This window comes from Prionailurus viverrinus, chromosome C1 (assembly GCF_022837055.1).
Source record: "Prionailurus viverrinus isolate Anna chromosome C1, UM_Priviv_1.0, whole genome shotgun sequence".
Classification (NCBI taxonomy): Eukaryota; Metazoa; Chordata; class Mammalia; order Carnivora; family Felidae; genus Prionailurus; species Prionailurus viverrinus.
In genome coordinates, this window is record NC_062568.1 from 29,716,331 (window position 1) to 29,736,961 (window position 20,631).

At 38.1% G+C, this 20,631-nt stretch overlaps 1 protein-coding gene across 4 annotated transcripts in view; it reads left to right on the forward strand.

The window, feature by feature from the left end:
• The first annotated feature begins 409 nt into the window (after positions 1–409).
• The window catches only part of ORC2 (origin recognition complex subunit 2), a 44,128-nt gene continuing 23,906 nt past the window's right edge, over positions 410–20,631 (forward strand). The window contains exons 1-7 of one of the 4 annotated variants that reach the window (XM_047871542.1): positions 410–859; positions 3,981–4,029; positions 4,977–5,080; positions 5,549–5,692; positions 14,658–14,747; positions 18,609–18,701; positions 19,133–19,164. In XM_047871542.1, the coding sequence (XP_047727498.1) occupies positions 4,984–5,080; positions 5,549–5,692; positions 14,658–14,747; positions 18,609–18,701; positions 19,133–19,164 (456 nt within the window). In that variant the 5' untranslated portion in view covers positions 410–859; positions 3,981–4,029; positions 4,977–4,983. The other 3 variants (XM_047871541.1, XM_047871540.1, XM_047871543.1) reach the window with 3 other exon arrangements.

The window sequence follows — 20,631 nt, forward strand, 5'->3', positions numbered from 1 at the left end:
GGCCCTAATTCTCTTGTTTACAGAGAAGACTGTCTCCCTCTTCCCTCCCCCAAAACCTTAAGATGTACACAATCCTACCTTTCATCCCAAACGAAATAAATGTTTAAAAACGACATAGGGGCTCCTGGGTGGCTCAGTCACCTCACGGTCCCTGAGTTCGAGCCCCGCGTCAGGCTCTGTGCTGACAGCTCAGAGCCTGGAGCCTGTTTCTGATTCTGTGTCTCCCTCTTTCTCTGACCCTCCCCAGTTCATGCTCTGTCTCTCTCTATCTCAAAAATAAATAAACGTTAAGAAAAAAAATTTTTTTAAAAACCGCAAACTCATTCCCATTATCTTTTTGCTCACAAGAAGGTGTCTAGAGAAAACAATGAAGACTTTTAAGATTGCCTCAGGGCAGACCGCTCAACCTGCCACACCTCTACAAATGCCTCCAGGTGTAAGCAACACTTCCTTCTCCTTTCCCCGGAAACGGAAAGAGACTAGGAAAGGCCCAGAACCCGAGTTTAGGGATTCGTTTTCCTCAGGTTTCTTGATGGGCGGGGCCGGCAGGCCGAAACCGACTGGCGGGCAGAGACGTCGCTCTCGGCTGACTACGCTTTCTATTGGCTTTCCTGGACTCCGCCCATGGACAGGGCGGGAGATTCGGTGTGCCCAGGCAGGACCCCCATCCCCCAGCCGTCCTCCCGGCTTCCCTCCTCGTCTCTGCGACTCTGAGACCCTGCGACCCTGCTCCGGCTGTGCTTAACGGCATCTGGCTTTTCCTGCTGGGGCCGTAGCCACCTCCCCTGGAGTGCCCAGTCAGCGGGGTACCGCCGGCAGGTGCTGGGCGGCCCGAGCGGCGCCTGGCGGAGACCTGGCGGTGAGTGGTGGGACGACTGGGCAGCCCGCTTCCCTCTCCCGCTTAACTCGGGGTTTGTGAGGTGAGTCCGGTGGCGTCCAGCTCCGCAGTCTGAGCTGGGGTAGTCGTCTCGAAGAGGGCTCCCCCTCGGCTCTCCGGGCTGGGTTGTTGCCCTCCCCACGCAGCCCGAAGGCCCCGAGGACCCCCGGCGCGGCCAACTGGTAAGTGACTCGAGGCCCGGGCCAAAGTCCATAAATACTTGTTGGGGTGACAGCCTCTTTCTGGAAGTACCGTTGGTCGGTTTCTCCAGCAGTGATAGGCCTTCTGTGCAAGGGGCGCATTGCCAACGTATCAGTTTCTCGGCTTAAAGAGCCTTGTGCTCGTAAAGAGAGAACTGTGAAAATCAGTAACAAAAGTGTAAAGTGACCAGAGAGGAGCAGGCACAACGAGGAACAGATTTCGTCCCAGAACTGCCACAGGAGTGAGAACCTTTGATGGCATCCCAGCCCGGATGCCCCAAATGAATCCTGCTGCCTGGTCGGTCACCCTGGCACCATGCTTGGTTGTAAAATGTTGATGAACCAGGCTCTTCTGGTAGAGCTTTTTACATTAAAAGGATGTTGATGCATTAGTTTTCGTCTTACAACTGAAATCCTAACAAAACCATCATACCTACACCCTAGTTAAATGGCAGTCTGAAGGAAAAATAGCATGGCTCTACTACACCGTTGTGTATTGGCACTGCACGTTAAATAGATATCATTTATTTGTCATTTACTGAGCACTTTTTCTATTAGACGAGATGTAGGGATGTCAAGAAATCTACATGGTTAAGTTGAAGTTAAAAAAAAAAACAGTGATAAGGAACATTTAATTAGTATTTTCATATGCCACGCACATGAGCTCATTTAATCGTTTTGTCCACAGTTGTGAGTGTGGAGTTAAGATCAGAACCTAGGCTTATCTGATATCAAAATTAGTGCTAATCTATGCCACCTTTTTTTTAAGGATTATGTTTTTAAAAATTGTAGCAAATCCTTTATTTGCTCTCAGAGGAGAGTGTTTTGCCATTAATACGCCATTGGTGCTGCTGTATTACCTGACTGGTTAACTCCTTGTAAGGAGTCCACTTAAAATTCAGCACCCAAAGACAGTGCCTTGAAGAGTAAATGGTCACTAAAAATTTGCATTTTATTGTGTGGTTGTCAAGTAGTGGATTTTGTTTGTTTGTTGTTGTTTTGTTGTTTTCAGAAATCTTTGGAAAAAGAAGGAAAGATTTCTTTCAAAGTCTTTATAGAAGTTTCTTCAGTTTGGTGATTCAGTACTGTGTAATAAGATGGCTTAAAATCTAGAAAAGGAAATGCTTTCAGCCACAAACAATATTAAGTTAGGACGCCTCTGTCCAGGCAATTCTTATGTAAAATGCCATAGGGAAATTGCAAAAGACGATATTCAGTTGTCTGAAATTTTTGTTTTTAAATTTTCCTTGAAAATCTTTCCCCAAAGGAACTACTAAACTTTTGTGAATGAGAATTATGCAACTGACCTTTATTCCTTTTTCACTTTGGCTGCCAGTTAGCTCCGAGCCACTGTTCTTTGTATGATGTATTTTCTGCTTTCTTTGTATTTTCCTGGATCCAGACTCCTATTACTGTTACAGTTTGTCGTTTGTTTTATTGCATTTGCTTATTGTCAGTACTTCAAATCCTTTGTAGAACATAGGTGTTTATATTTTAAACAGCTGTTTATATTATGTTTAAACATAGCTGTTTATATTTTAAAACAATATACATTAGACTGAATCTGGCTATGCTCCTAAAAATATGCTTGATAGGGGCGTCCGGGTGGCTCATTCGGTTAAGCGTCTGACTTCGGCTCAGGTCATGGTCTCATGGTTCTCACGGTTCATGAGTTCAAGCTCCATGTCAGGTTCTGTGCTGACAGCACAGAGCCTGCTATGGATCCTCTGTCTCTCTGCTCCTCCTCTACGCTTGTGCACCCACTCCCGTTGTCTCTTAAAATTAAACAAACATTTTAAAAAAGAGATTAAAAACATGTATGCTCGATAGAACTAGGGGTGTTTAACTTAATGAACTGGAAACCTGGAGGAACTGTAGAAATCTTTGGATGTTTGAACTGCCAGATGGGAAAATGATTAGATATATGATGAATAGTTTCCAGAGGTCAGAACAAGCATTCAGGATAACAGATTTGTATTTAATGGCAGGAAAAGTGTGTAGTAGCATGATCAAGGACTTTGGAATCAAACTTGGGTTTTAGCCCTTAAGACACTTTCTAGTTGCATGAATTTGGATGAGTAAGAGGATTTAATGGTCTACTATACATGAAAGTACCTAATAGAGTGCCTGACAAACAGCCCCTCAGAAAAACTTTATTTTATACATATATAAAGAAATCATAAGTTTCTTTATTATATACAAATGTCATGTAGATGGGGGCACCTGGGTGGCTCAGTCGGTTAAGCATCCAACTTCGGCTCAGGTCATGATTTTGTGGTCTGTGAGTTCAAGCCCTGAGTCGGGCTCTGTGCTGACAGCTCAGAGCCTGGAGCCTGCTTCAGATTCTATGTCTCTCTCTCTCTTCCCGTCCCCCACTCACGCTTTGTCTCTGTCTCTGAAAAATGAATAAACCTTGAAAAAAAAATTTTTTTTAATATGTCATGTAGATGCATTAAACTTTTCTGTAATATGTCCAAATTCCCCATGGTAGAAAGCAGTATCATGACTAGAAAAATGGCCCAAAACGATATGGTCTGCTGGCAGTGGTCATATAAATTATAGATGAAGTATTATCTTTATACACAAAAACCTAATAGACTTGGTGAGTGTTAAATGAGAATATGTATAGAATATTCAAAACTGTGTCCAGCATATAGTAAGTGCTCAAATTTTGGCCTCCTCTCTCCAGCCACCTGCCCCCGTGGTCCAGATCTTCTCATCTAGTACTTCCTGGCCAAAATACTGATGGCTGTTTTGCCCTTTCCTATGCCTTCATAATAACGTTTGACTTTGTAAGAACTGTATTTATGTATTCATCTTGTTTGTTAAAACTCATGAACTTGTTTGTTTCTTTTATTTCCTATTAGCTGACCTTGACCAAGTTCTTTTTTTTCCAATTGCAGGGGACTCTACCTGAATTTTCCAGCTGCAGAATGTGTAATACCTTTAAAGGTAAATGAAAATAGAGACAAGTCAAAAAAAAGAAAATAGAGACAAGTCAGTTAAGTGTGCAGAAGAAAATTTCGCAGCATTTAGTAAGTTATCTTCACGCAAGTAACTGACTCATGAGTGATGTAGTCAGCCTCTTATTACGAGAAAAGACAAAAATAGGATTTATAGAAGAAGGAGGAGAGAAAAAAAATTCACTTTTTGGGTAAACCAATGAGCTAGCAGCTAGTTAGAATCACAGTTGGTTTCAGGCCGTTAGTATTATAAGTTCTGAAATTTTTTTCAAAGTAGGCAGAGTTGATCAAGGTTTTGCTTGCCAAACTCTGAAGTTTGATCAGTGAAGAAGTGAGTATAAAGTATTAGAAAGATTCATGTTTACTGTTTAGTTGCCATGATACCCAGAAAGCCACATTCATAATTGTAAAGTTTGGTAAGCATGCAATAATAGTACAGGGAGGTGCTTGAGGATTGTTTGATACAGGTTTGGTATACCAGTGAAGTGCATAGACTTTCGCCAGTGGACTATTTATCTCCAATGAATAGATTCTAAAATCTACCAAACCATTATTCTTTGCTTGGCTGTCCCTTTTCTAAACTGTCATGTATTAACCACCCCCTTTCTGATAATGTTATCATTCTGTAGATTGGTTAGAGCTTTTTTTACAGGAAGAATTGGTTCCCTGTTATTATACTTGAGTTGCCTTGTTTGGATTGAATTTGTTTTTTTTCCAACTGTCAGTTGCCTCTTCCTGTCTTTTCCATTTTTCAGATAAAGAACTGAGTTACCTATTATCAAAAAAACAGTATTAATACAATAATGTATAATATATTTTTCATACTTAAGACTTTAAGTGTTTTGTACAAATACGTGTGTTTGTTATGTGAATGTTTATTTGGCTGTTGATAATGAATTTTTCATCACTTTGTAGTGCTTTATTGCTTTTGTTTAGGTTGGCAATGATGAGTAAACTGGAATTAAAAGAAGACAAGATGCTGGAGGTTCAATTTGTGGGAGATGATGATGTTCTTAATCACATTCTTGATAGAGAAGGAGGTACAGAGTGATTATACAATTGAAGAGATGCTTATGTGATGGTTATGGATTATTTCACTTTTTAAAATATTTTAACCTTCTATTTTGAATATATAGCACAAAGTATTTGATCTAGTAAGACTAAATAAGAACCACTTTTTTAGTTTACTCCAAACTTTTGACAATTAAAAATAATAAAGCTTTATCTGATATGAAATGCTTAATAATAGGGATAAATGATAACTACCCATTGTAATTAAAATGTGTAGTTATCTTGACCCCCCCCAAATAATACACTTTCAGGGTTTTTTTTTTAAATTATATAAACTGTAGTGAAGAGTGCTATATACTTTCATCAAAGAGAAAACAGTGAATTTTCTTCCAGATTTTAAATAATGACAATATAAGTAGTACAGTTTACTTATTTAAATGTAATATTTAGAAAGAATTTATACCTGTCATGTTCTAATTCTTTGGATGTTCTTTTAGGAGCTAAATTAAAAAAGGAGCGAGCTCAGCTTTTGGTCAACACAAAAAAAATAATAAAGAAGCCAGAATATGATTTGGAAGAAGATGACCAGGAAGTCTTAAAAGATCAGAACTACGTGGAAGTTTTAGGACAAGATATTCAAGGTATTTTGGGGACTGGGGAAAGGAAATGTACACTCAAATTTCTGCTAGTAGCTAAAATTGCTTTGCAGGATACATAAAAATAGTCTGGTAGGTTAGGCAGTGGTGTACCATATTATTATTTTCTAATTGTAAACTATATATAATATAAACTTTACCATCTGTAACATTTTTAAGTGTATACCTCAGTTGTATTAAATGCATTCATAACGTTGTGCTACTATCATCACCATCCATCTCCAGAACTCTTTTCGTCACGCATGCTATATTATTTTATTTCTCATCAGAAAAGCACTTGCTTCAGTTTTTTATGTACAGTTGGAAAAGTTGGAAGCACTGAGTTTCCATTACATTTTTTTCTTCAGTTTTTTTCCCCCACAAGCAACCAGTCCTGCATTTAATTATTTTTAGAAAAATTCTACAGACCAATCTAAAGTTATTTTTTAAGATACCTATATATTTTTAATTAATTTGAAATAATTTCATAAATCAAGTCACTTCATTATTACTTTGGTCTTTTTTTTTTTTTTTTTTTAAATATTTGTTTATTTTTGAGAGAGAGAGACAGAGCACAAGTGGGGGAGGGCAGAGAGAGAGGGAGACACAGAATCCAAAACAGGCTCCAGGCTCCAAGCTCTCAGCACAGAGCCTGATGTGGGGCTCAAACTCACAGACCATGAGATCATGACCTGAGCTGAAGTGGGACACTTAACTGACTGAACCACCCAAGTGCCCAATTTGGTCTTCTTTATAGAAATAGAAGGGACATTCCAAGAAGTAATGTTTGAATGTAGGCATGCTGATGTTCTGGGGTTTTTTTGCTTTTTGTTTTTTATTTTTTACATCTAAACCAGATTCCTGCCAGATTATATTTAAAAAATTCTAGGCCTGGGGCGCCTGGGTGGCGCAGTCGGTTAAGCGACCGACTTCAGCCAGGTCACGATCTCGCACTCCGTGAGTTCGAGCCCCGCGTCAGGCTCTGGGCTGATGGCTCAGAGCCTGGAGCCTGTTTCCGATTCTGTGTCTCCCTCTCTCTCTCTGCCCCTCCCCTGCTCATGCTCTGTCTCTCTCTGTCCCCAAAATAAATAAACGTTGAAAAAAAAAAATAGAGTTTAAAAAATTCTAGGCTTATCATCTTATAGTTAGGGCTCAAGGAACACAGATCTACTTAAGCTGGCTTAGTAAATAAAGACTAAGGAACAAAATCAGTATTGTTGGACACTAGGGGCATTGAACTGAGACAACATTAAAAACCTAGAGACTTTGCTTTCATGGATCTCCCAGTCTCCCTCATGTCATCTCTGTGCATCTGTTCTCTTTGTATGCCACCTGTCTCTCTCATGTATGTGTTTTTTACTCTCTCATACTTGGCTTATAAATGGTCATCATCACTACTCCTGACCTTTTTGTCACTTCTTGAGTAATAACACCTCTGGTTTAGTTCCCACTGTTAAATGGCATGATACAAAAAATGACCGTTGTTCCTCAATAGACTAAGTGGACAGAGTAGATTCTTTTAAAAGTTTCCCCAATGGGATAGTTGACATTTTTAGGGCATGTTCTGAATAGAACTTTGAATTCTTGACTCCTATTACGCTAGACCTAAGAAGAGATTGAAAGTGTTTTTGTTTTATTTCTTGTTGTAAAAGTAATACATATTTGTGGGGCACCTGGCTGTGACTCTTGATCTTGGGGTTGTAAGTTTGAGCCCTACGTTGAGTGTAGAAATTACATTAAAAAAATAAATAAAATCTTAAAAAAAACTACATATTTGTAGTAGAAACTCGGTGCTTCCAAGCTTTTTCACTTAATAGCACTCACAGCAAATGATATTTGGAAGCACACTGGAATAAATGGAGGAGAATGCCCCAGACCAGGACAAATGCCCTCGGGCTTCTAACCCTTATTCCTGCTCTTTCTGCAAGCCCTGACTGGCATCCACAGAGGCCTGAGAGGATCATTACTCAGCCTACCTATAACCTATGCCTTTAATTTTGCACACTTAATGGGAATCTTTGCCTTAGAGCAGTGTTTCTCAGCCTATTTTTTACTATCATCCCCAAAAGAGCCTTTTAGACATTTTCTCCTAATTGCCCCCACCCATGAATTTTTGATACTATATATATGATATATATCTGTTTATATATCTGTTTGCATATCTGTGGCTCTTTGGAGGACCACAGACCATTGTAATATCTAAGATGTTTTTCACATTTTCACATTCTTCCTCCCACCGAGAGCCAATTTTTAATCCATCTGGAGCAATATATTCCTGTTGAGAATGCATGCTTTAGAGAACCTGGAACTGTTAACAGTTGGCTGTGTATTTTCTGTCTGTATGTTCATGCACACACATAAGCTTGTGTTGATGGTCTCTGTGTCCAGGAAATGGAGCTTTTCATTAGGCTGTGGGCATGTACAATAGACAAGTCTATAACTTAACGATTAAGTCTCACAGACGTGACTCTTTCTGTTTTGATTTTTTTCTTGTTTGCCAAAATGTGTATTGGGGAGAATGGTGTTCCAGTTATGGTATAGGAAAGAGAGTTTTTTGGGTTTTTTTTTTTTAACATTTATTTATTTAAAAAAAATTTTTTTTTCAACGTTTATTTATTTTTGGGACAGAGAGAGACAGAGCATGAACGGGGGAGGGGCAGAGAGAGAGGGAGACACAGAATCGGAAACAGGCTCCAGGCTCTGAGCCATCAGCCCAGAGCCCGACACGGGGCTCGAACTCCCGGACCGCGAGATTGTGACCTGGCTGAAGTCGGACGCTTAACCGACTGCGCCACCCAGGCGCCCTAACAGTTATTTATTTTTGAAACAGAGAGAGACAGAACATGAATGCGGGAGGGTCAGAGAGAGTGGGAGACACAGAATCTGAAACAGGCTCCAGGCTCTGAGCTGTCAGCACAGAGCCCGATGCAGGGCTCAAACTCACAGACCACGAGATCATGACCTGAGCCAAAGTCAGACGCTTAACCAACTGAGCCGTCCAGGCGCCCCTAGGAAGGAGAGTTTTTTAATGTTTTCTTCAGAGTGGAAATGGTGACATCTATTACAGTCTTCTTTAGCCTCCTTTGAGATAATGAACAATAAGCTTCTTTCTAATCTTTTATTATAATAGAAAACAAATGTGCATTTTTTTTAAGTTAGTTTATTTATTTTGAGAGAGAGAGAGAGAGAGAGAGAGAGCACAAGCAGTGGAGGGGCAGAGAGGACAGACAATCCCAAGTAGGCTCCACACCATCAGTGCAGAGCCCGATGCGGGACTTGAACCCACCAACCATGAGATCATGACCTGAGCCTAGATCAAGAGTCGAATGCTTGGGGTGCCTGGGTGGCTCAGTTGGTTAAGCATCCGACTTCAGCTCAGTTCATGATCTCCTGGTTCATGAGTTCAAGCCCCTCATCAGGCTCTGTGCTGACAGCTCAGAGCCTGGAGCCTGCTTCAGATTCTGTCTTTGTCTCTCTCTCTCTCTCTCAAAAATAAACATTAAAAAAAAAAAGTCCAATGCTTGACTGACTGTGTCACCCAGGTGCCCCCATATGCATTATTTTTAAAATATAGAAGGACATTTGGCAAAGAATCCTTAGGAATAGTTAAAGAAAACAACCTTTAAACAATGACCTCTAAATATTTTATTAATCCCTTTACTTACTATCAAAGTGTAAACTGCTTCTTATAAAAAGCACACATGTTGACATACCTGGCGTCATTCTTAGCCTGTTAATCACATCTAGTCTGTAGAATAGTCACTGCATAGAGGTGCTAGGTGATCTCAGCCTTAAATAGAAGATTTTTCCCAAAGATCTCTCAAAGCAATTAGGTGTCCTCAAGAGCAATTTGTCTTATTGATGCTTCTCCTGAACAATTGGTTTGTTTTTTAGTCTTAGCAACAGTGTAACTCTATAATTGATTCTTTGTTAGTTGACTACTAGAAAATTCTTGGAAAACCTCTTTTTAGAAATGTGAGAAAAAAATAAAAATTGTGGTAAAATACACGTAATATAAAATTTATGATCTTAAAGTGTATAGTTTAGTATTAAGTACATTCACATTGTTTTGCAGTCAATCTCCAGAACTCTTTGCATTTTACAAAACTGAAATTCTACCCATTAAACAACTCCCTAGTCCCTTCTCCTTATAGCCCCTGACAACCACCATTGTACTTTCTATGAATTTGACTACTCCAGGTACCTCATATTAAGTGGAATCATAAAGTATTTTTGCGTGTGTAACTGGCTTATTTCACTTAGCATAATGTTCTCAAGGTTCATCCATGTTGTAGTGTCAGAATTTTCATCCTTTTTGAGGCTGAATAATATTGCATTGTATGCATATACCATATTTTGTTTTTCCATTCGTCTGTCAATGGACTTTTGGGTGGCTTTGACCTTTTGGCTACTGTGAATAATGCTGCTATGAACATGGGTGTACAAATATCTTTTTGAGGCCCTGATTTGAATTCTTTTGGATATATTCCCAGAAGTGGAATTGCTGGATCATATGGTAATTCTATTTTTAATTTTTTGAAGAATCTCCATACTATTTTCCACAGCAGCTACACCAATTTACTTTTCTACTAACAGGACACAACACAAGTGTTCTAGTTTCTCTGTATGCATACCAACACTTGTTTTTCTTTTTAAATTGTTTTTTAATGTTTATTTTTGAGAGAGAGAGAGCGTGAGCAGGGGAGAGGCAGAGAGAGAGGGACAGAATCCAAAGCAGGCTCCAGGCTCCAAGCTATTAGCACAGAGCCCAATGCAGGGCTCAAATCCACGAACTACAAGATCATGACCTGAGCCAAAGTCGCACACTTAACTGACTAAGCCACCCAGGCGCCCCTGTTTTTCTTTTTTAATAGCCATCCTAATGGGTGTGAAATGGTGTATTACAGAAATAACATTGCATTCTGATATATAAACAACATAGTTGGCCATTATTAGACTTTTGGATTGTTTCTAACTTTTTATTTTAACTAATACAGTAGTGATTACCCTGGGACATAAATCTTTGTTTAGATCTCTTATTTCTTCATAAGAGAGTCCTAGAAGTAGAATTACTGGTGAAAGTGTATGAACTTTATAAAGCATACATGTTGCCAAATTGCTTTCTAGAAGGATTGTATCAACTAGTATTAGGATCCCTCATCAGAATTAAGTATTTTTTGTTACATTTATTACCCACTTTAATTTCTTTTGTGATTTGTATATTCATAGTTTTTTCAGTTTTGTGCATTTTGAGTCATTTAAAACTTATTAAAAAGTTTTATATGTGGGAGACTTGGGTGATTCAGTCAGTTGAGTGTCCGACTTGAGCTCAGGTCGCACTCTTGTGGTTCATGGTTTCAAGCCCTGTGTCAGGCTTGCTGTTGTCAGCGCCGAGCCTGCTCAGATCTTCTGTCCCCCTCTCTCTGCGCCTCCCCCACTCACGCTCTCTTCACATAAGCATGCTCTCTCTCTCTCTGTCTCTCAAAAATAAATAAACATTAAGAAAATAGTGTCCTTTAAAAAAAGAAAAATTCTATATATAGTAAAAACCTTCTTGGACAATATGATTAGAATCATTGTTAGTCAATCAAAATATCAGAACCAGAAAATCATAAAAATACTCTAAACATTTTGTTTTATATATAAGCATATATATACACACATATACACACATACACAAACACATACCCACCAGAGTCTTTTCTTTCAGTAGAAGTTTGCTAGAAGTCAGCTGGTTGAAGAACAGTATCACCTTTTGATTTTGGTGTTGGGTTTTTTTAGACAGCATATCCATAATGCACCATTTGGGATTTCAGGTTTCATTTCCCTCCATTAGATTGTACATTTAAAGACACTTTTGATGCAGTATCAGTGTAGTGTGCTTTTGTGTTTTTTCAAATTTTTTCTTAAATCTTTTATGATTTCTCACCCATATCTGATTTGAAACTAACTGCGCTTACTAATAACTTTAATCAAATATTTCTAAAGCATTTAATTTAGTTTACATAGAAACTACTCAGTATCTTTAAATTCATATTTTGTCTCTGCGCCAGACACTTAAGGTACATAAGGACAGGTTTGCCATAAACAGACTTAAATGTATGTGAAAATTAGATAGAGAGGCAGCATTGCAGATCACTCTGCTAAGGATGAACTGGTCAGTAAACAGTGTTGGGACAATGGGGTATCATAATGAAAAAAAGAATTTGATCTCTACCTCCCATCTTAAACAAGTTAATTACCTTAATTTAAGATTTACGTATGAAAAGCAAATTGTAAATGCTTTTACAAGAAAATATAAGAATATGGTTTTGACTTGATTATAGATGAATTTCTTTTAATGTAATTAAAAAAGGTTGATACATTCACCTTATTAAAATTCAGCACTTCTCAGGAAGACAAACCACAGATTAGGAAAAAATATTTGCAAAAGACATCTGTTGAAGAAGTGTTACCCAGAATACACAAAGAGCTCTTAAAACTCAACAGTGAGAAAATGGATACCCTGATTTAAAAATGAGCAGAGGCTCTGAACAGGACGTCTCACCTAAGAAGATATACAGATGGCAACTAGTGATTTGTATTTACTCAACTCAAAATATACTCAACATTATATGTCATTTAAAAATTGCAGTTTTAAACAACGATGAGATTGCCACTTACACACCTATTAGAATGGCCAAAAGTCAAAACACTGACAGCACCAAATGCTAGCAAAGCTGTGGAACAAGAGGCGTTCTCATTTATTACACAATGGTACTGCTCTTTGAATGACAGTTTGGCAGTTTCTTACAAATTAAACATATTCTTACAATATGATCTAGCAATTGTCCTTCTTTGTATTTACTCATATGAGTTGAAAACTTATATCCGTTCAGAAACCTACGCACATGCACACACACACACACACACACACACACTCTCTGCACACAGATGTTTACAGAAGCTTTGTTCATAACTGCTGTGGCTTGGAAACAACCAAAAAGTTAACCAAGAATAAATTGATATATCCATACAGTGGAATATTGTTCAGCATTTAAAAAAAAAAACATACCAAGGCATGAAAAGATGTGGAGGAACCTTAAATGCATATTACTGAGTGAAAGAAGCCAATCTGAAAAGAAGCCAATAGCTATGATTCCAACTGTGTGACATTATGGGAAAGGCAAAACTGTGGAGACAGTGAAGAGATCACTGCTTGCCAGTGGTTAGAGGATGGGAGGTCTGAATTGGTTGAGTACAGAGGATTTTTAGGGCATTGAAACTATTCTGTATATTATATTACAGTGGTGGATACATGTCATCATACTTCTTTCAAAGTCTATAGAATGTACCACATCAAGAATGAACCTTAATATAAGCTGTGGACTTGAGGTGATAATGAAGTGTCAGTGTAGGTTCAAGATTGTAACAAATCTACCACTCTGGGGTGAGATGTTGATAGTGGGGGAGGCTGTGCATTTGTGAGGACAGGAGGTATATAGGAAATCTCTGTACCTTGTATTCAGGTTGGCTCTAGACCTAAAACTGCTCCAAAACATAAAGTCTATTTGAAAAAGTATTCAGTACTTCTCTTCATCAAATGACACCCTAAAGAAGTGAAAAGACAAGTCATAGGATAGAGAAAAAAATATTTCCTCTTTAGAAATAACAAACATGTGAAAAGACGTTCAACCTCATTAGCAATTAGGGAAAGGGAAATTAAAACAACTGTCCCCATATGATTCATTTTATACCCACTCAATTGGCAAAGATTAAGGAGTTAAGATAATGCCAAGTATTAGGGCATAGACAGTGGGGACTCTTAAATAGTAAGGATAGTAAACATCAACTTCGGAACAGTCTGGCACTGTTTTATAATAACAATAATAAAATCCATTAGATGTTAACCTGAATTACATATATTTAGATTTGAAAAACAACTATTTCCAAAAAGAAAATTAGTGAAGAAGTCCTTGTTTTACATTTTTGCAAATCTCTTTAATGTCTGGCTTAATAGAAGACAGCTGAATTTTCATATCTGCTTCACACATTCCATTAGCCCACAGGATGGTGTTGTCATCACACATCATGTAGTCTCTGGAATACCTATGATCTACTCTTGATTGCGAAAAAATCGAATAATATCTTAGTGTTGTTATGAAATAGTTTTGGCCCCCAGTCCCCCCATCACACTTTGAGAATTACTATGCCAGAGAGTAGGCTACTAGCGATGAGTATCCGGTATGTTGTAGGTAGCTGTTGTTATTAAAAGGGATGATTGAATGGGGCTCCTGGGTGGCTTGGTCGGTTAAGCGTCTGACTTTGGCTCAGGTCATGATCTCACGGTCCGTGAGTTCAAGCCCTGCGTCGGGCTCTGTGCTGACAGCTCAGAGCCTGGAGCCTGTTTCGGATTCTGTGTCTCCCTCTCTCTCTGCTCCTCCCCTGTTCATGCTGTGTCTCTCTCTGTCTCAAAAATAAATAAACATTAAAAAAAAAAAAAAAAGGGATGATTGAAGAATGAAAATTAGGTCATAGTCTTGATAGTAAGAGAGCTTCCACCATGTAACAACTGTTACCTGTCTCAGTGTCAATTAACTGAATTGTACTTGGCAGTGTTTACTTCAAGAAGAAAACAACTAATAGAGCCCCTTCTGTTTTCCCTCAGGGGCAGCAGTATCATGAATTGAATGCATATACCTCTAGTCTGGAGGGTTTGGGGAGGAGGGGGGGTGGGGTGTGCGTGCGTGCGGGCGTGTGTGTGTGTGTTTATATGTTTGTTTTTGTGTACTTGTGAAGAATAATGTGTTTTCTGTGTTTCAGATTTATATAAACATAGTCTGTCATCTATTTTTAAATATTTTATGTATAAATATGTATTGTTAAACCTTTATGCAAGACGGGTACAGATCTTAAATTTTTAGTTAAAATTTTATTTTTTCTGTTAATTTTGCCTATTTTCCCAAAATGCATATTGCTTTTTCTCTTTCAGAATCTTTGAAAAATGGCTCTGCTGCAGATGGTGGGAATAAAGTTTATTCTTTTCAGAATAGAAAACACTCTGAAAAGATGGCTAAATTAGGTATGTTGTTTTTCTAAGAAGGTGTATTTAACTACATTCCCCACAGTTATCATCCTAATGCATTCCCTAAAAGAATGAGGGATATCGTTTTGTATCATATCTTCAAGCATATGTAAAACCAATTATTTTTCATACTCAGATGTTTTTTCTTTGTAATGTTTGTTTACTTTTGAGAGAGAGAGACAGAGTGCAAGTGGGGAAGGGGCAGAGAAAGAGAGACAGAGACAGAATCTGAAGCAGGCTCCAGGCTTGAAGCTGTCAGCCAGACGTGGAGCTCAAACTCACATACTGGAGATCATGACCTGAGCCGAAGTTGGATGCTTAACCCACTGAGCCACCCAGATGCTCCTGCTCAGATGTCTTCTGTTCTCAGCTAGATTTTAAGCTTCTCACAGTAGGAATCCTGTGTCTCTTTTCTTCCCACATCTAGCCATAGGTCCTGAACAAAGTTTTAAGTAAATGAGCGTCTTAAGTCACAGATAATCTGAATTTAATGACTAAGAATTTTATACTATATATAGAAAAATGTTTGTATTGTAGAAAACTGTATAAAATTGTTACAAATGGGCTGTTGTAATATTTTTTCTTACTCAAGTTACCACTTATACTAATTTTACATGGATTACTAATTTTCAGAAAACTAGACTAAAATAAATTACATACAACATTAAAATTAAACTATCAATTCAATTCTTTTAAAAAATTCAGATTGCACTTTATTTGGGTCCTGTGGTATGAGGGGTCATTTTTGAAAGCTTTGAGGAAAGGAAATAACATATGAAAGTAGTTTGAAAATTAGATCCATAAGTATATGAAGGTCTGGGAACAGCAAGAAGTCAAGAGCAAGGGAACAATAATTATCCAGTAAAATGTCAAGTTGTATAATAGGGCTTATAATCTATAATTACAGAACACCAATATATGCAGTCATCCTGGCCAGTAACCAGGTAAACATTCAAGATCAAGTGAAAAACTTAAGTGTTTACATTGATGAGGGATATATAAGAATTATAACATCTGTGTTACTGAATATTAAACATTATAATATTTAATCATTTGCAGTATTCAGCTTTTCTGAAAAGTATAATATGAAATTCATTATTAATTCTGAACCTAACATGGTACATACAATAATTTACATGAATTGATCTGTTTCTTAATGTTCATAATGCACATTAAGAAATTAACAGTTTTTCAGTCTGTAAAAATGACTGCATTCTTTATAGGATCTTTGAGAAACCAGAGAAGAAATGCTAAAGTAATTATTAGAGAAAGGATCAGATATGGGGCGCCTGGGTGGCGCAGTCGGTTAAGCGTCCGACTTCAGCCAGGTCACGATCTTGTGGTCCGCGAGTTCGAGCCCCGCGTTGGGCTCTGGGCTGATGGCTCAGAGCCTGGAGCCTGTTTCCGATTCTGTGTCTCCCTCTCTCTCTGCCCCTCCCCCGTTCATGCTCTGTCTCTCTCTGTCCCAAAAATAAATAAACGTTGAAAAAAAAAAAAAAAAAAGAGGATCAGATAGACACCAAGACTAACCTGAAACCCCAAAACAATGAAACAGGACAAAGAACATTGGAGAAAGAGAACTAATAGTGAAGACAGGAGCCCCAGAGGAGTAATCAAGTAGAAGTTCTTCAAGTAGATAATCCACATGCACATAATAACCATGATATATGTCTTATATTGTATGGGCTGCAAGAAACTTCAGTACTGTTATATTAGGCATTTCTGTCATCACAAATGAAAGAAATTCACAGTCACAAAAAGATGGCTTTCTGGATAATTTGAGACTGATGGTACTTTCCAAAATCTGTATTTAGTTTGGACTTGTGTTTAGTTGTGATTTTCTTTAAAGTGTGTCTTTGGGCACCTGGGTGATTTGGTTGAGCATCCAAGTCTTGATTTTGGCTCAGGTCATGATCCCAGGGTCATGGGATCAAGCCCTACACTGGGCTCTGAACTGAATGTGGAGCCTGCTTAAGATTCTCTCTTTCTCTCTCTCTCTCTCTCTCTCTCTCTCTCTCTCTCTCTCTCTCTTCCCCCCACCTCCTGCCTCTCCCCTGCTTGTACGTTCCTAAAATTAAAAAAAAAAAAAGTTTCTTTGACTTATTTATTGTTGTTAATTGTGTTTACATCTAATTGTATCAATGAAGTAGAAGGCCTTAGTATTTTTATAACCTGCCAGAAAATCACATGTTATTATGTATAAATGTTTCAATATAATTGGTCTAACCAAGATACAGGTCTAGAAATACACTAGGAGTTAGATTGGGAATCTTTGTAAAATACATATCTGTGATGAGTTAATAAATGCAAACAAAAGAGCAAAGGTAGAAATACCAAGTAGAGAGGACAGTAAGGAGTTCAGCAGCTTGGAGAAAGATGACTTTAGGGAAATTGAAAATAGATTGGTTGATAGGATCAAATAATAGCCTAATGAGAAGCTATCATTAGGCAAAGAGGATTTTAAAATTTTGTTTTAAAATTTCCAATATGGGGGCACCTGGGTGGCTCAGTTGGTTGAGCCTCTGACTCTTGATTTCGGCTCAGGTCATGATGTCACAGTTCATGGGATCAAGCCCCACATCAGGCTCTGCGCTGACAGCACGGAGTCTGTTTGGATTCTCTGTCTCCCTCTCTCTCTGCCCCTCCCTCACTCATTCTCTCTCAAAATGAATTTTAAAAACCTTTTTAAAAAAATAAAAAAAAATATATTGTACTGTAGTTACTTTCTCAGTAGTGTGAGAGGCATGTGGAATGGAGCCTAACTAAGGAATAGATTTACATTTCCCAACTTAGCACACACTGGAACATTGTTCACTGAGAAAAAAGGTGTATTTTTGAATATATATGCTATTCAAATTATATCCCTCTTTTTTAATAAAAAGTATAGTTGAGTTCATGTAAATCAAAGCCACTTTACTGACTCAAGCTCTTTCTAACTTGTTTCACACAATTTATCCTCCAGACTTGAAATTGATCCAAAATATGACAGTCCCCACAAATGTACTACCTTTTTTAATATGTTTATTTATTTTGAGAGAGAGAGAGAGAGCAGGGGAGGGGCAGAGACAGAGGAAGAGAAGAGAATCCCAAGCAGGCTCTGTGCTGTCAGCACAGAGCCCAACATGGGGCTCAAACTCACAAATCATGAGATCATGACCTGAGCCGAAATCAAGAATCAGATGCTTACCCGACTGAGCTACCCAGATGCCTCAAGAAAGTATTTTTAAAGGTAAAGATTATATTTTTCATATAAAATGGCCTTTTATGTTTAGAAGCCAACTTTTTAATCTGATGCTCCATTACAGAAACAGCTATCCACTCAATGCTATATTTTATACATTATTCACATGTATTATAGTTTTAGACACAAAATATACCACATGTTATGGGAGATTTAAGAGTTTTTAAAGTACAGTTTTAAATATACACAGCTTCTACTTGATTTAAATCCCATTTTCTGGCCATTCTTTCTTACCCTCTGACAAAGATATGCCTCAAGTATATATGATAAAGAAATTGAAGGAGTGTAAAATTATTGATGGAAAGGACAGGGAGAGAGAATGACAGTTTAGAAAGCAGTAAGGTCAAAGCCTTATTTATTTATTTATTTATTTATTTATTTATTTATTTAGACAACCTATAGATATTTGAAAGAAGATTTAAGGTAAAAGAGGCAGTACTCTTAATATAGATAGGTTTATTTATATTCCTGGTAATAGTAGCAGGCAGGGTTCCCCCCCCCCTAAGAATTTATATAAGTGAAATAAAGCGATTTCCCCCCTTCATCTGCTTAATCTTAATCCACCCCTTAATCATCTGTTAAAGATTGCTTTCTACATTTCTTTTGTCTGTTTACAGCTTCAGAACTAGCAAAAACACCAAGAAAAAATGTTTCAGTTAATTTGAAGAATGATCCTGAAATTATGATAAACATTCCTCAATGTAGCAAGGGTAAGATTTTACCTTGGTTCTTCGATAGTTTTCATAGTTGCTTCAAGTTATATATTTTTTACTTGTCTAAGTGTGTTTGTATATGTTTTCTTCTTTTCTGTTCTGAAAATTTATTCAACCAAATGCAGTTAATACCCCCAATTTGTGGCTTCACATACCCATATTTAGCTATCAGTAAAAGGGGGAAATATCTGCTGATTGAAGTTGATTGATAGGGCCAATTAGAAACACCCTTAAAATCCTATTATCATTTGCTTGAGTTACCCAAATGTTCATGGAAGATTTGCTTTGCCACATTCTATTTGAAATAAGGCTTTAGGGATTTGGAAGTCTTATAGTTTGTGGACAGTTGTGGGGCAGTTGAATGAAACTAGACTATGATGAAAAGTGAAGTATCATGGTAAGTAATGTCTTTTTGTTTTATTTTTTAGGACATTCTGCTTCAGACAAAGTTCAGGTGAAGGTAAGCAATTGACTGAAACAAGCAAAAACCTTAGTGTTTCAAAGACATGAAAAATATCCACTTAATCTCTTAAATTATATAGTGCTTTATAATACACAGTATTTGCCAATTACACACCTTACATTAGATGAAGAATCTGAGGTTCAGAGAGGTGAAGTGACTGGTCTAAGTTCGTCTAACTGGGAAGGAGGAAAGCTGGAAAATGAAGCCAGGTCTTCTAGACCCAACTGTTGTGCTATTTCTATGTCAGAACTATCCCTATGTCAAGTTAGTGGAGCTGGCCTGGAAATATTATGGGTTTTGTTTTGTTCTGCTTTTATACAGAATGTTCTCTTGTTTCTTGAGGGACTAATAGCAAGATCCATTAAATCCACCTTTCATAAGGTGGATTATTTATCCTTTCATAATTTACTTTTTTTCATAATTTACTTTTTTTTTTTTTTTTTTGAGACAGAGAGAGACAGAGCATGAGCAGGGGAGGGGCAGAGAGAGAGGGAGACACAGAGCCTGACTTGGGGCTCGAACTCATGGACTGTGAGATCATGACCTGAGCTGAAATGGGACACTTAACCAACTGAGCCACCCAGAAGCCCCCATAATTTGCATTTGAAAACAAAGTTGGTTTTGGTAAACTCTTTCCAGGGTAGCTGAAAAAAAATGACAATTTTTATCCTCTCTTGTGTTTGTGTGATTTTGTTTTTTCATTATGCCTTGTCAAGTGGCCTGCCTGGATATGAGCAAACCCAGATGGGCATGAATGAATCCAGGGCAGTGAGTATGTGAGTGTGGAGTGTGTCCAGGCCTGGGTGCCTATAAATTTAGACATGCCTGGACTTATGTATAGGCTAAGTTTGGGGAACCCCTTGTAAGAATGTGAGTGTAGACATTCAGGGCCATGGTTATGGCCTGTGACATGTGAATGTCTTGTTTAGGCAAGTCTAGATGTGAGATTAGACATGTCAGAGCCTCCTTTGTCTTTAACAATGCTTTTTTCCTGTATTATATCTTGTATACTGTATCACTATAAAAGAATAAAACCTATTCCCCTAATCCAGTCAAGAATTCAGATATATTAGGGCGTCTGGGTGGCTCAGTCGGTTAAGCGTCCGACTTCGGTTCAGGCCATGGTCTCACAGTTTGAGTTCGAGCCCTGCATCGGGCTTTGTGCTGACAGCTCAGAGCCTGGAGCCTGCTTTGGATTCTGCATCTCCCCCTCTCTCTGCGCCTCCCACGCTCATGCTCTGTCTCTCTCTGTCTCTTGATAATAAATAAACGCTAAAAAAAAATTAAGAAAAAAAAAGAATTTAGATATATTAATGCATTCTTTTTCAAGGTATGGATCACAGCACATTAGTGGATCTTGTCACTTCCCTAAGAAACCATCACAAAACCTACCACAATGAGAGACAACCTCTGTAACAGATTTAATGCACTGTCTTAGAAGGGAGAGTTCAGGAGAGAGTATGT